This window comes from Notothenia rossii, assembly GCF_949606895.1.
Source record: "Notothenia rossii genome assembly, chromosome: 8".
NCBI lineage: Eukaryota > Metazoa > Chordata > Actinopteri > Perciformes > Nototheniidae > Notothenia > Notothenia rossii.
The window spans coordinates 46,846,304-46,862,259 of NC_136906.1; the positions used below are offsets into that span (position 1 = coordinate 46,846,304).

A 15,956-nucleotide genomic window follows, 5' to 3' on the forward strand; every position below is an offset into this window, starting at 1 on the left:
TGCAGAGTTCCTCCAAGGAAGAGGCACATGTTCACCAGAGAGGTTGAAGTTCATGTGGTAAGCTAACCGTTTATTTTCTTCAAACTTCAATTATAACACGGTGTGTTGTCAGGACAATACTAACTTCTGTTTGTGATTGAGTGCATGTTGCAGTCATAGTTATAACGTCTACTGACCGGGAGTTAATTTAAATAGTCTGGTAACGTTATTGAAGTATCATGCTAAAAGCTGAACTCTTTATTTTCATTTAATTCATGCTGTTGTGAAGCGGGGGGTTTGAAGCTACATCTGAGCGGGTTCTAAGTTAACGGGCAGTCGTGTTAGCGTGCTAAAAATGATTACCTGCCGTATTTGCAGGTTAACGGTTACGCGGCCAAGTCGGCCTCAAGTCTGCCTGCCACGGACCACGTGGAGCTGTGTGCACATGAGCGGAGGATCACATCTGTAGCACTGGTAAGCTAACCGTTGAGGGGTTATGTTCTGCATTGCATAGGAACCCCTAAAAATGATTACCTGCCGTTTTTGCAGCAAAACGCTACAGACTTTGAAGGGTTATGTGCTGCATTCTAGAGTGCATAGGAACGAACCCCAGTGTTTTTTCAAATGTGTTGGCATGAACTGCAAGCGAACATTTTGTACTTACGCATCTTTTAAAGCTCACTTTTATCGGATTCACAATGTGCCTGCAGCCACTGCTAGAGCCATTGTTACAGATTTGAAATGTGCAATTTCGTTATGTGCTCGCCAATTTCAAACAGTGAAAGAACTTATATCCCACTTAAAAGATCATATAGTGGAGGGACGACCTGTGTTATGTCCAGTAACTGGTTGTACAAATACTTTCACTGTGAAATCGTCATTTACTGCTCATATGTCCAGAAAACACAGAGCATGTTCTGTTGATAGCATAAGTGACATGTACAGGGAAGCCATTTCTCCGTGTTCTGCACATGAAGATGCTTCCCAGAGCCCAAATGATGCAACAACAAATGAAAGCACTGATTTGACACAGCATTTCAATGAGACCTATCTTAGGAATGTATGCTTATTCTACTTAAAATTGCAAGGGCAGCTCCTTCTTCCAGCTTCAACAATACAGACCATTGTCGAAGAGATGCAAAATGTGCATGAGTTGGGACAGGATTACATTTTAAGTAAACTACGTTCACTTTTAAAAGATGACATGTCTCTAACTGATGATGCTATTGCTAAAATCTGTGATTGTGTGAAGGATTCCGATCTGTTCTCAGTCTGTCACCAGGGACCACTGAGAACAACATATTCAAGAGCTCAGACATTCAAAAAGATGTTCAAATACATAGAGCCTAAAAAAGTAACATTAGGAAATGATGAAAATATGACACAAAGGTTTGCTTACTACATACCTCTGAAACAAACAGTAAGTGGCTTATTAGAATCAGAATTTTGGAAGAATTCAATGTCACAGCAGTCATGTGAAACAGACTCAGATGTTTTTGGTGACATAAGTGATGGACACAACTTTAAGTCCAACCAGTTCTTCATTGAAAATCCAGGATGCCTGAAGCTAATTCTGTACCAGGATGCTTTTGAAATTGTCAACCCCCTTGGCTCTGCTAGGAAAAAACACAAAGTTGTTGCAGTCTATCTTTCTGTGGCAAATCTACCTGCTCATGTGCGCTCTAATACTGATCACATGTCCCTGGTTTTATTGTGTGGAGAGAATGACCTAAAACTATTTGGATTTGCTAAGGTGTTCTCAGAGATGTTAGTGGATTTAAAAGATTTGGAGGAAAATGGAATAGTTACAACAGTTGGAGACATGGTCAAAGGGGCTCTGTACTGCATTGCGGGTGATAACTTGGGTTCACACGGTATTGGTGGGTTCACTGAAAACTTTAGTCGTTCAAAGTACTTTTGCAGGTACTGTGAAATCACACAAAGTGAGTTTAAGAGTGATGATCCAAATGTATGTGGGCCACAGCGCACACCCGAAGGTTACGATTCTGCTGTTGCTGATCTACAAGTTGAAGACAGTCCACACATCAAAGGCATAAAGGCAAACTCTGTCTTCAATGCTCTGACATCTTTTCATGTTTGCAAGCCAGGTCTCCCACCTTGTTTAGGCCATGACATATTTGAGGATGTCTTATCCTACGATGTTGCACTGTACTCAAAGTATTTTATTAAGAAAAAGAAATGGTTTACATATTCACTTTTGAACCGGCGCATAAAACAGTTCAAGTACAAAGGATCTGATGCTCTCACTAAGCCCTGTGCTGTCAACTCTGACGTATTCAAGCTCTCAGGTCAAGCCATTCAGAACTGGAATTTGTTAAGATTGCTGCCTGTATTAATTGGAGACAAAGTGCAAAATCCAGAAGATGATGTGTGGCAATTGACTCTCCAGCTTAAAGATATTGTTGATCTGATTTGTGCACAAAAGATTTCGTTGTCACAGGTAGCCTATCTTGACATTACAATCCAAGAATATTTGGAAACAAGGAAGTGTTTCTTTCCTGAGAGTCCACTAAAACCAAAGCACCATTTCATGAGACACTATCCGGCACTCATCTTGAAATTTGGCCCCTTGATTAGAGTATGGACAATGCGTTTTGAAAGTAAACACAGCTACTTCAAGAGATGTGCCAGGCATTTGAAAAACTTTAAAAACATCTGCCTAACTTTATCCGAAAGACATCAGATGTTTCAAGCATATCTTTCAGCTGGGCCAGGATGCAGTCAACTTCTGCAAGTCAAAGACAGTTGTAATTTTTACTCCAGTCTTTACAGTGATTCAATCAAACATGCAGTGAGAGAGTTTGGCTTTTCAGAAAACAATACTAGTGTTTCCACAGACATACAGTATAAAGGTACATCATATAAAAAAGGGCTTTTCCTTGTGTCCAAAAATGACGAGTCCATGGAGTTCGGAGAACTGCTCATTATTTTAATTCAAAATGATTCAGCTGTGTATTTTGTGATGGATATACATAAAACTGACTATCATTCTGAATACCACCTGTACTCTGTGACAAAACAGAATGCAAGGTTGCAATGTGTTAACATTAACGACTTGGTAGATTTTTATCCGTTACCATCATACATTGTTAACGGGCACCAAGTCATCCCGCTGAAACACAGTGTGTTGTCAAAATAAACACGATATTGGCTACTGTGGTGTTGAAACCATTCTAACAATGCACATGTATGCTTAGGGAAAATGATAAAATACTATTTGAAAAATATTAAAGTGACAGCAGTTTTTGTTCTGCAATGTACAGAAATAAAAAGTATACATCCTCAATCACACCCTATACTCAAATTAGAGGTTCCTCTTATCTGTATATAATGTATGTACAGTATTACTTGACTAAATGTCTAATTATCTTTGTCTTTCATTTGTAATTTTGAAAACCGAAAAGTGTCGTTCTTCCATGATTCCAGAGATGACAGACATGGAGCAAACATTTATACGCAGTGCCATCACTGAGGTCTTGCCTGACCTTCCAGAGATGACAAAAGATATTCTGGAAGAGACTTTACAATCCCTTGGGGTGGAGACCTATGAGGATTTCCAGTTTGTTAATGAAGCAGATTTGCTGTCAGCTTTGAGGCCAATTCAAGCCAGAAAAGTCCTTGCTGCTTGGAAGCTGAGATGTATGTATACTTGTGACTATTTTAGTACAGGATGCAACCAGTGCCCAAAGTGGCCTGCATAAAAGATACATCAGAAATATAGAAACATTAAAACTGTGTTCCTCATAACTCTTTTTGTTAATATGTGTGTGTTTTGCAGGCCAGACTCCTGAATCCAGCAGCTCATCTGTTGGTGGCTCGCCAGGACCTTCTGCATCCTTGATGTCCTATTCACCCAGAAGTTCATCCTCAACCTCTTCCGACAGCTGCAAAAGGCCTGATATAGACTGGATGGATAGCTTTGTGATACCGTGGGATAAGTTCCCAGAGGAACTGATGCAGACACTGGACAGAGGAAAACGACCTAGTCCACAAATGAGAAGAGAGATGGTACGGATTCTGGTGTGTGAAATGAAGCAAAAAAGTACTTGCTTAAGTAAAAGACACACTATTGAAGTTGCAAAAAAGATAGTGGCAAAGTATCCTATGTCTCCTCAAGACATAATAGAGGGAGACGTGATCGGGCCAGGGTATCACTCTCTGGTCAAGCAATTGCAAAATAGGATAGAAGCGATCCACGACCCCAAAAATAAGAAAACGAAAGAATGGCACCGACGAGTCAGACACAGATGAAGTCCCTCCAGAACAGAGAGCAGCAATCCAGGACACTTATGGGTGCATTAAATGGGATTTAAAATTCCTGCCCCTTGGAGAGACCGAAGAGAGCCAGCAGGAGAAAAAGGAAAAACTGAGGGTGATGTCTAAGCAAACTGATGTAAATCCAGAGGAGGTCAAACTTCTAATGAAGTCAACGTTCTACACGCAGCGTAAACAAGTCAACCAGGGGACAAATATAAAATCCCTCCTGCAAGAGTGGCCGTTTTGGTTCGACGACCTTGGCATGGCAGTCCACTTCAAGGAACTCACAGGAAGTGAGCTTCAAGAAACTTTCACACGGAATTTGGATCTGAAGGGGAAACGACTCCTGAACTACATGAATACGGTTGCTGTTTACAAGAGCAAAAGGTTGCTACAGGCTTTAACCAAGTTCAAAGTGATGAGAGGAGAGCTAAGTGGTTGTTCTGAAGACGTCAAAGACATGGTGCTGCTTCTACTGTCCTACTTTGATGAGAAGGAAGACACGGTGTTCTGTTATGTGGAGGACACATGCCTGGCAGGGGAAGTACAGATGGACCAAGTTCATTGTTGTGTGTGGTAAGTAAAAACGTTCACTACTTTTTTTCTGTTCTTTCTCCCACTTCTTTCTCTCTTTTCTGTCTAATTTGAGACGTTTATGTTGCACAATGTTTTTTGTTACTGTAAGCTCGTAAAGGGCTAGTTTGGATGCTTATGGATACTTATCCATAGTCACTGTATTACTTGCATGTCTTTGGAGGAACAGGCAGGAGTACGGGTACGTATGTAAAGCTGTGGATGGGTGCAGCAGCGAAACGTATTTTAGCCACCTAAAAATTCAGTTTACATGTACGCTATATTTAGAATATTGTCACAAATGTACCCTGCTGCTTCAGTCCCTATCAGAAACAGACTGTATAGCTGTCTGACAGCAAGGTAGAGCTTTGAAAATATTCTTTAATATAGCATACACTAAGAGTAATATTGTTTTAGTTTTTTTGGTGGCTTAACTATGTCCACAGCAGTGCATTGCTTAGCTGTCTGCTGGTTCTCCTCTCTGTTTCTCCAAACTGTAGCTCCTACAACCCCCCTTCAAACAATATGAACTATCCCCTAAAATATCCCCTTTATCTCCCCTTAACCTGCAAATACACATACATACATTTTTGTATTGATGGTGAGAGCAATTTAACAGACCTTAAAATGTAATAACATATGTGCTAAAATTGTTTTGTGAAATGTTTCAGGAAGACAAGTCTTGTTTTAATTTAGTTTGAATTGTGTTTTTCTTCTTTTTTAGGACGATCATGCTAATCTTCAAAGCAATACATGCTGAGTTTGGATCGAAACATAGTACAGGACAACATCCCCTCCTTGGTTTCTGCCCTGTCCATGATGTTTGGGAGCTATTATTGCTTCAACATCGCCTACCCGTCAGAGCTGGCATCCACCCTGGAGTTTGTCCAGAGGTATGTGTTTTTTGGGATGGGTTTTATCCAACAATTTATTTTATTAAACTGCAACAAATCTAAAGCAGCTGCTTCAGTGAATTGGGGGTTAAGATAATTGTCATTTTGGCTTCAAAATAATAAGATTGATGTGAATTTTGTTGTTGTTAGGCAAGCTATTTCATTATTAATTCTGTTGTTTGTTTGTTTTTCTATTTTAAGGTGTTTTTTCTCCATCAACCCAGAGAAGGGCACCACAGTGGAGAAGACACGCGCATCCCGTCTTCAGGTGAACCCGAGAGTCCTCACCTTGATACAGGAACTTTCGGACCATGAGTGGCGTGATCTCTGAATATGGACAGTAAGATCAATGGCATGTGGCGATGTGCCCAAGTTACAGTTTGTTTGATTGTTTAAATCGGAGTTAAAATTTGAAGTGCCTTTTTTCTAATTAAATTGTTCTTTTAACTAATTTAAAAAAATGCAATATGTAACTCTCAAAATGTCAAACTATTATTTTAAGGTCATTGTAGCCACTCTTGGGGTTTGCTGTTACAAAGTGAAGTTGCTTAAACAATCTTCGGTTGGTTTATGTGGATGTAAAAGCTCAGGACATCACTGTTGAGTGTAAAAATGTTGACGTGTTACACTCCACTGGGTGGTTTTGTTTTGTTTTTTGTTTTATAAACATTATTTCCCATAAATCATTTGTAAGTAACCTCTCAACTTTGTTCAGCTTGAAGTTTGTTTATTGTGCAGCCTTAGTTTGTATGTTTTACCAATATGTATGTTGAGAAATGACAGATGTTTTTGATCACTGCTATTATATATATATATATATATATATATATATATATATATAATAAATTCTTGGAAAGGCAAGTTCTTGTTGGAATTTTTTCAATTTTTAATACAGTGGCTCTTGAGGTTTATCTAGCTTAGCATTCTTAATTTTAAATGCTTAATCTGTGTACCCTGGATTACATTCTTCACATTTCTGGTAATAGTCAAACATATATATACGAAGGCAGTGTAGTTTAAATGAAATCTTTCAATCTGACTAATGTATAGGAAAAACATTTTTTTTCCACTGAGCAATAATCCTTACAGGCGCTTTTATACTATATATTTGAGATTGTTATTCATAAAACTGTTTTTGCTGCATTTTAATTGTAATAAATACATTTTACAGAAAATTAAAATTGCAGTAGTTAGAGGTTGCTTTCACCGTAAAACTCGTCATTTACGGCAAAATACACTAAATTATACACAACTTTTGATTACAATTTGCGGGAAAATTCAGTTAAATTACAGCATTACACTGATGCTTTTACAGTTAAACAGTGTTATTTGTTTGGTATTTTTCTGTAAAATTGAATGGGATACAATGTACAATAGACAACAACTGCATGTAAATCTTACTGAAATAATCAGTTTAATAGCAACGTGATCATGCTAATTCAGCAGAAAAGGGCTGTAGAAATTACAGATTTAAAATGTAAATTACAACTGTTTTAAACTGTAAAATATACACGTTGTTCTGTAAAGTTGTTTACAGTTTACCATATTTTTTACATCATTATTCTGGCAACAAAGCTGCCAGGTTTTTACTGTAAAAACAACGTTTTTTTTTTTACAGTGTACACTGTAAAAAAAAAATCCGTTGAAAAACGGACAAAGTGCTGGTAATTTGCTGCCAGGACATTGTCCGTTATTCTACAGACACTTCCGTCAACCCTTTAACGGATATTTCTGTAGATTAACAAGACTTTGTCTGTACCATATACGGACACTTCTGTCAACCTTATAACGGATATTTCTGTAGATTAACAAGACTTTGTCCGTAATATTTACGGACACTTCTGTTAATCCTAATACGGACAATTCCGTATTTTAACAGTCCTTAGTATGTACTATTTACAGACACTTCCGTTAATCCCAATATCTTTTTTTTTAAATCTTGGGATAAAAAATATATATATATCCTAATACTAAATAAATAACAATCATTACACTTTCAAGCAAACTGAATAAAGCACAATATATAGAAATTGAACAAAATGTATACCATTTTTTCCATACAAGTGCATTTATTTCCTTTTTGCTAATGTATAAAGTGCATTTAATGATGAAATGAAAAAACTGAACTTTTCTCCCACTGCTGTTGCACCCTACTGGCTCACCTGTCAGTGAGGAAGGAGGAGCCCCCTCCAGGAGGATGTAGCGACTCCGTCCTACACCTCCCACTCAACATTCCCCGCTGACAGGCACTGCCCCAACCTGTAGGAGAACATGCAGTGACAAATATCACCCTCCCAACTTCCCTCCCCCCGAACATGGGGGATTTGAACCCAAAGAATCTGTGGTGGTGGGCAATAATTTTACCCCTCGCTACCTGAGTGCCATACAAATGTTTTTTTTTTAAGACATTTCCATACAATTGTAAAACCCTAACATGAACATACATTCAAGTATGTAAAATAACAGCAACAATAACCTTTTTCTTAACACCATGATGTTAGAGGTCGGGCTGTGTGTACATGTGCGCCTCAAGATCAAATTAGTAGTTATAAATTCCTCCCAATGTTTGCCACTGCTGTTGCACCCTACTGGCTCACCTGTCAGTGAGGAAGGAGGAGCCTCCTCCAAGAGGATGTAGCAACTCCGTCCTACACCTCCCACTCAACATTCCCCGCTGACAGGCGCTGCCCCAACCTGTAGGAGAACATGCAGTGACAAATTAAAAAAAAGTAAACTTTTTTTTTTTTTAAGTGTGTGTGTGTTGGTATGTTTAGTCCAAAAGTCCAGTCCAAAAAGTTCGGTTTTGAGCTTTGAGGAAAGCTCACATGTGCCAGTCAAATTCCTTCAGCTCAGTCACGAGCTTCGACAGTTTTGGAGGAATGTGATGCTGTTTCTTCCCCTTCATCTCAGCCTTGGACCCTCGGTCAGGATTCATTCCAAAGAAAACTCTAAGGAAACAGAAATATGTTTAGCTGCACATGCAACTAAATGAATGAAACTGAACTAAAGAGTAACATGCAGACAAAGCTGAGATACTACTTGTAGTGTGGCTCTACAGGAGTGGAGCCGTCTAAAATAGCATACATTTGTTTTCTCCACCATGCCCGTGTGTGTGTTTCCATCTACAGCTAATGTTGCAAAATACTACTACTACAATAACACTTTGCTCCTGTAAGCTGAGCAACTCAGACAACGTGCTGTTAAAGTCTGCTCATCACCAACATACTATACTGGAAATCTCAGCATAACCCGTGCACCTGTGACTTGTGTGGATATACTGTACGTGCAATGAACGATCTCAGGGCACCGTTAACTCAGTGCATGAGTAGCACAGCTAGTAGTAGTCGCTAGTAGTCACGAGTGCTGAAAGAAGTTGTGACGATTGATAACAAACTTTTAATCTGAAATGTATGTCTAAAATTAATGAACAATGAGTAATGGTCTATTTTGTGACAAAAAAATATATAATTTACATGAGCCGTCAAAAATGGCCGGCGAGTCTGTTGTAAACAGTGCTGTCCGGGAAGATTGTTTCAATGACAGTGGGACCTCTTTCTGGTCCCTCTGAACCCGTTCTGGATCACCACTCCTCGGTGGTGGTAATAGGTTTGCATTTGAGAATACAAACATTATGCACCTTTACAATATGAATTAACAAAACTATTATTTTGTGCTGACAAACTAGGCTATATAGTGTATTTAGTGACTTTTCCTGTCATAATCACCACTGTGACATAGCCTACAGCAGCCTACTGTAGCAGCCTCTATATTTTATATGTAAAATGTCTTGGTATTTGCTACATTTATCGTGGAGTTGTGTGTTTGTTAAACATACATATACAATTTAGAGGTGACAGTGTGCGGTGTTATAGTTTGTTAAATGCACAGGTGAACATTTGACAGGAGGAGTTACTAAATCCACAATGGTTTTGGTTATTGGCTACATACTATAGGTGGATCATGTTTGTTTGTATTCTCATAATGCAGACCAATTCACATAATCACGATAGGCGAGTTGTGATCCAGTGCACAAAGACGGAGGTCCAGATTTCATTGCAGCAGCTTTACAGGCAACCAAGGTAAAGAGGGTTGATTTATTTGCATCGATTATGATTGTACACAGTCTATATACATTTTAGTCACAAAATAGATAACATAGTTGCTCAATTTTGATTTCACACATACAACCACTGCATTAAAACTGCATCTAAATTTGCTACTTTCAATATCGCAGTCTACTTGTCAGATTTCAGTCAATCTTAAGTGTGACACAACCACTAAGCTCATCTGCAACAAGAGCACAGGCGTCAAACGTTGAGTGGAGTGGTAACTGTGACACTCGGTGCAAATGTACACGTTACACAACAAGTATTAACATTGGGGCATGAATCCTGGTATGGATTTTGTTATATTAGTCACAAAAGCAGCTCACATAGAATAGCCTAAATGTGTGTCTTTGGTTAAAGAGATAGCTCAGAGATAGTTGTTAGGAATATTGTACATGTTTTCCCAATCACCCAGTGTCAGAGCCTAATAAATGCCAAATGCCTTAGGACAGACCTTTTCTATGTACTTGGTGTAGTCTGAAGTTATATGAAAGAGCATGGGCCTTCAACAGGAAGCTGCAAAATGTGCTGCCTGTGTTATAGGAACATTTATTAAGTATTGAGGGTTTAAGTGATTATATGTTTGATAATACACATTAACATGAAACAAACAATAGAAAAGATCATGTGTAAGCAAACAAACTTTACACAACACTGGTGATAGTGCTGTCAAACAGGTCTATGAACTCTATGAAAAAGTTGAATCTGCAATACAATTTTAGGCAGTATTTGGGTCCCTGGTTCATCTCTCTCAGCTAAGGGGTCCTTGGACTGAACAACATTGAAGACCCCTGTCAAAGAGCAATGAATATCTTGGCTCGATTGTAGAGTGTCAATGGGATCAAAACATATAATATATATTATATTTAATAATCATGATCCCATAAGCATCCTGGAATTGAGCACAACTATGCTAGTAATCTAAGGGACGATGAGTGGATACCTTTTTACATGCTTTGTCTGGTGGGAAGCCCTCAGTCTCAGAATTTGAATACCCCAGCTTATACATTTCAAAACAATGAGCTGCTTACCTTTGCATGAATTCCAGGGTAAGAGACATCTCCTTTGGATATTCAATGTTGCAGACATAAAACAAGCAGAAAGCATAGCTCAGGGCCACAATGGGGGAGGTGATGTGGTCATTCACAACTTCCTGATCAACAGCAATCTGGAATAGATGGTCACCTTGAACATAGATCACAAAAACAATATGTATTAGTAATTTAAAAAAATAATAACGTACACACGTGCCAAATCTTCCATACTCAGCCCAAACACAGGTTATGGTAAGAACAAGCAACAAATACTTTGAAAAGGTATTCTGCATTTAGTTTGTCAGACTTTACATACAAGTGTACTTAAATTTAAAGATTTTGGCCCTAATCAACATAGTTCTGAGCACCATTTACAAAACAAAATCAACCAACTCTATACCTTTTCATCACAACAAATCGTCTCATCAGTAAACCTAAGAACAAATGGAGAACATATCTCCAAGCTTGCTGGGATGCAAAAATGATTCAACTACAAACCTCTGATTAGGATGCATGGGGTACAGGGGAGGCTGAGTTCAGCATCTGCGGAGTACTGTTTTCGAAAAATAAAACAACAAAGATACACATATGAATGTGTTGATTTTATGTTTCCAATGTACGCAAACACACAGTCAGGCAGGCAAATAGACCATCTGCCAGCGTCTGTATCACAGGCAACCATAGACAATAATGTTAATAGTAGTTATAAAAAAATATTGTTTACACAAACATAATCGATTAATGTTAGGATCAGAATCCTTTTCGGTCAGGGGGGGAAAGTCTGTCCTTACAAGACCTTGTTCTATTAGGGGACAGCATTTGGTCCTCCAAGACAGAGGAGCTCTGCCGGGATGGAAGTGTATAATTATATGAGGGATTTTCTCCTGGTCGGGAAAATAAATCAAGGATTTTACTGATTTCCTTTTATCTTCGTTTCCAGGAGAGATGGTTTACCAATTTCGATATTATCAGCAGCGCAAAGTGGGGTTTAAAATCCATAAAATGTACCTCATTTTTGCAGAAAAGGTGATCAGGGTTTTCCTTGAAGTATCTCACAATGCCACAGATCAGCTGTACTGGACCTTCACCCATCTTCATCCCTTTGGTGTCAAGGAAGTTGTTGATGCCCGGTTCTTTTTTGGAAAGCTCCTGTGCCAGCTTGTTTTGTAACGAAAAGCCAAGGAGTCTAGATGCATGATCAAACAGGTGAGCAGCTTCAAAAAGAAATGGCCACTCTTCCTTTAGGACCTTTACATTGGTTCCGTCGTTGATGGTTTCACGCTGGATGGGATATGTTTCAGCCATCAGTTTTCGAAACAGATGACTCCTAAAGATATGAGGCAACAGTTAATCAAACTAATAAATTCAATCAATAATAAAACAAATGATCAATATAAATACAGATAAATCAATTTCGGGTGAAAATAGCTGATATACAAGCGCACAACGAGTCCCATTGTGAACTTGTAGATCAGTTATTTTTTGTTAGTTATACAAAACCAATTTGAATTGATATACCAAAAATAAATCAAACTCAAATATTAGCCTCTCAATTACTCAATCAAAAAGTAATCCATACATACACAAGAACATAATGGATGGTTGGAGCCCTACCTGAGGATCATGGGTTTTGAAGGCACTTTTCAATTCATTTCGTTTTGACAGCAGTTCTGCTCTACTCTCAGTTCCCTTTACAGCAACATCCCACTCCACACATCCATAACGATCGGAATTTCTTGACTTTTTCTTCCGCTGAACTTCACCCTCTCCACCCTCTGCTCGCCTCTTTCCTGGGGTTGATGTTCTCTTAATATTTTCAACTCTGTTTTCTAGCTGGGTAAAGAGAGGACCACAACCATCTTTTGCAAACGGCATATTTCCAAAGGGCTCTGTCTGTTTGAAAGACAGAGGATATTGTCCTACAATGTTCTTGGCGATTTCCATCAGCTTGGATCTACCAGGTCTTCCAGGGTGTTTATGGAGGTAATCATCAACAACAATCCGAACCATCTGTAGTCTTTCTTTCGACTTTACCCATTTCTTTTCACCCAACACATCCATGAGCTTTGAGGGCATTTTGTGCCATGGTATGGAATATGGCTCACAGGATGGGGAGTGGGCAGATGGGGTATGGGCAGGTGGTGCTTCAGGTGGTGTTGGGGACAGATCATCACTCTGTGGCAGAGGTGTAGATGTAGGGCCAGGGCCAGGGCTTCTGAACTGTGGTGCAGCTTGTGAATCTATGGATGACATACCCCATAAATTAACCACATCACCAATGCTACTAATTAATTAATACACTGGTTTTCAATGTCCGTTGGAGACCACCAGGGGTACAAATGGACCCTTAAGGGTCTGTGAATTTGTACAGACAGTATACAGGGTTGGGCAATATATTGATATATCATATGAGATTATTGAATAGGATTTTGGGTATCATATTGTGATACCTGTTGTGTTTTCCTGATTTTAAAGAATGAACTGAACTTACCCAACTGTTAACATTACATAGTCATAAATACATAATGGTGATATTTGATTTTGTCGGTGTTGTCCACCCCTCAGTACTGTGCAGATTAGGGTTACAAATAAAAAAACTTACCTCCTTGGAAAGCCTTAACGAGTCTTCTGCACTGAATGAGTGGCAGAGTGTCCTGAATGTCCGGGGCATCCACAAGGATCAGGTCATCTTCACATTGAACTCCTAATTCCACCAGTCTAGCCATGAGTGCATCCATCTTATCACTACTGAGCGATGGTATGGCTTTCTTAACCACATCTTTCACAAGCTCCATGTTGGCATGTGTTTAAGAGGAATGAGCAACCTCGCACCTCTCTGGTAAGAAGAAAGTGGATAATAATCATTAAGTTTGTCCAGATTTTGGCAGCTGTATTGACCGCAGTGTTTGGGGGGAAAACACTGTGCCAATGGAAGCTAACGGGAAGCTAACGTTAGCCCGCGTCCTTTTGCAATACTACTTTTAATCCAGATGTAACCACAACATAACACACACACCTTCAAATGTCAACGAAGCCTATCGAATATATATTAGTCGATATGATACTATTATAGCTGTATTGACCGCAGTGTTTGGGCGGAAAACACTGTACCAATGGAAGCTAACGGGAAGCTAACGTTAGCCCGCGGCCTTTTGCAATACTACTTTTAATCCAAATGTAACCACAACATAACACACACACACCTTCAAATGTCAACGAAGCCTATCGAATATATATTAGTCGATATGATACTATTATAGCTGTATTGACCGCAGTGTTTGGGGGGAAAACACTGTACCAATGGAAGCTAACGGGAAGCTAACGTTAGCCCGCGGCCTTTTGCAATACTACTTTTAATCCAAATGTAACCACAACATAACACACACACCTTCAAATGTCAACGAAGCCTATCGAATATATATTAGTCGATATGATACTATTATAGCTGTATTGACCGCAGTGTTTGGGGGGAAAACATTGTGCCAATGGAAGCTAACATTAGCCCGCTGCCTTTTACAATACTACTTTTAATCCAAATGTAACCACAACATAACACACACACCTTCAAATGTCAACGAAGCCTATCGAATATATATTAGTCGATATGATACTATTATAGCTGTATTGACCGCAGTGTTTGGGGGGAAAACACTGTGCCAATGGAAGCTAACGGGAAGCTAACGTTAGCCCGCGTCCTTTTGCAATACTACTTTTAATCCAGATGTAACCACAACATAACACACACACCTTCAAATGTCAACGAAGCCTATCGAATATATATTAGTCGATATGATACTATTATAGCTGTATTGACCGCAGTGTTTGGGCGGAAAACACTGTACCAATGGAAGCTAACGGGAAGCTAACGTTAGCCCGCGGCCTTTTGCAATACTACTTTTAATCCAAATGTAACCACAACATAACACACACACACCTTCAAATGTCAACGAAGCCTATCGAATATATATTAGTCGATATGATACTATTATAGCTGTATTGACCGCAGTGTTTGGGGGGAAAACACTGTACCAATGGAAGCTAACGGGAAGCTAACGTTAGCCCGCGGCCTTTTGCAATACTACTTTTAATCCAAATGTAACCACAACATAACACACACACCTTCAAATGTCAACGAAGCCTATCGAATATATATTAGTCGATATGATACTATTATAGCTGTATTGACCGCAGTGTTTGGGGGGAAAACATTGTGCCAATGGAAGCTAACATTAGCCCGCTGCCTTTTACAATACTACTTTTAATCCAAATGTAACCACAACATAACACACACACCTTCAAATGTCAACAAAGCCTATCGAATATATATTAGTCGATATGATATTATTATAGCTGTATTGACCGCGGTGTTTGGGGGGAAAACACTGTGCCAATGGAAGCTAACGTTAGCCAGGTTGGAAAGATACTAATAAAACAACAACACACAAACCTGCGAAAATAAACTAACCATAAATACAAACTTTACCTATCAATTCAATGAACTGGCCAACTTTTGCACGGGGGGATACTGCTTAAGGACTATATTCTAACTGGGGCCAGTTAGAAGAGAGTTACCTGCCAGACGTACACGTAATAAAACAAATATTTAACATTAACACAAATGTTATGTTTACCATAAATGTCCTTTTTGATTAAGAAATGAGGTTCCATTCCCAAATTAAACACAATGAACCAACCTACCGAGCAGACTTTCAGGTTCACTTTCAGTGCGGGATTCCTGTAATGGCGGCCACAGATATTTTTTACCGTGCAAAAGCACCCACAATGCAATGCGCAACCAGTGTTGCCAGATTCTGTGAGGGACACAAACAAGCCACAAGGTCTAGAGAAAATAAGCCCAAAAGAAGTGAAGTGGGCCACATGAGCACTTTAAACCTATACAGCAACTATTAGAAAATAGCAGATCACAACGTGCCGCGACGCGACGCGTTGTGAGCTTGTAGACCTGCTATTTTCAAATAAAATCTTGGGGGAAACTTATAATAAGCAGACCTGGCAACGCTGTTTTCAACGGCAAAAGTAATGTAAAAGTCGATTACAGTACTTAAACAGTAAAATTTTACACCACATTGGCC

At 39.2% G+C, this 15,956-nt stretch overlaps 2 protein-coding genes and 1 long non-coding RNA gene across 4 annotated transcripts; 2 read left to right on the forward strand and 1 right to left on the reverse strand.

Moving 5' to 3' along the window:
• The first annotated feature begins 295 nt into the window (after nucleotides 1-295).
• LOC307015217 lies at nucleotides 296-4,051 on the forward strand. Of its 2 annotated transcripts, none has more exons than XR_013801445.1 (3): nucleotides 296-453; nucleotides 3,427-3,639; nucleotides 3,779-4,051. It is a non-coding gene; the product is annotated as an uncharacterized lncRNA (long non-coding RNA). The 2 variants fall into 2 exon arrangements; XR_013801446.1 differs by having other exon boundaries at nucleotides 301-453; nucleotides 3,405-3,639.
• Nucleotides 4,052-4,169: 118 nt separating this feature from the next.
• On the forward strand, nucleotides 4,170-6,406 carry LOC307015216 (uncharacterized protein). Its single transcript, XM_079643705.1, has 3 exons — nucleotides 4,170-4,833; nucleotides 5,555-5,723; nucleotides 5,925-6,406. Exons 1-3 carry the CDS (start codon nucleotides 4,376-4,378, stop codon nucleotides 6,036-6,038), a joined length of 741 nt encoding a protein of 246 aa, XP_079499831.1. The 5' UTR covers nucleotides 4,170-4,375; the 3' UTR covers nucleotides 6,039-6,406.
• Nucleotides 6,407-8,067: 1,661 nt separating this feature from the next.
• Nucleotides 8,068-15,956, reverse strand: LOC307015791 (uncharacterized protein). Its single transcript, XM_079644627.1, has 6 exons — nucleotides 13,466-15,956; nucleotides 12,478-13,103; nucleotides 11,872-12,190; nucleotides 11,362-11,416; nucleotides 10,861-11,014; nucleotides 8,068-8,671 (listed from the first exon to the last, which is right to left on the reverse strand). Exons 2-6 carry the CDS (start codon nucleotides 12,486-12,488, stop codon nucleotides 8,545-8,547), a joined length of 666 nt encoding a protein of 221 aa, XP_079500753.1. The 5' UTR covers nucleotides 12,489-13,103; nucleotides 13,466-15,956; the 3' UTR covers nucleotides 8,068-8,544.

Coding starts and splice junctions, on each gene's coding strand:
- LOC307015216 (XM_079643705.1), top strand. CDS start 4,376: ATGTCTAAGCAAACTGATGTAAATCCAGAGGAGGTCAAACTTCTAATG. Junction 4,834..5,554: donor CAAGTTCATTGTTGTGTGTG/GTAAGTAAAAAC, acceptor CTTCTTTTTTAG/GACGATCATGCTAATCTTCA. Junction 5,724..5,924: donor ACCCTGGAGTTTGTCCAGAG/GTATGTGTTTTT, acceptor TTCTATTTTAAG/GTGTTTTTTCTCCATCAACC.
- LOC307015791 (XM_079644627.1), bottom strand. Junction 11,417..11,871: donor ACCTTTTCTGCAAAAATGAG/GTACATTTTATG, acceptor TTTCGAAAACAG/TACTCCGCAGATGCTGAACT. Junction 11,015..11,361: donor CCCATGCATCCTAATCAGAG/GTTTGTAGTTGA, acceptor TCTATGTTCAAG/GTGACCATCTATTCCAGATT.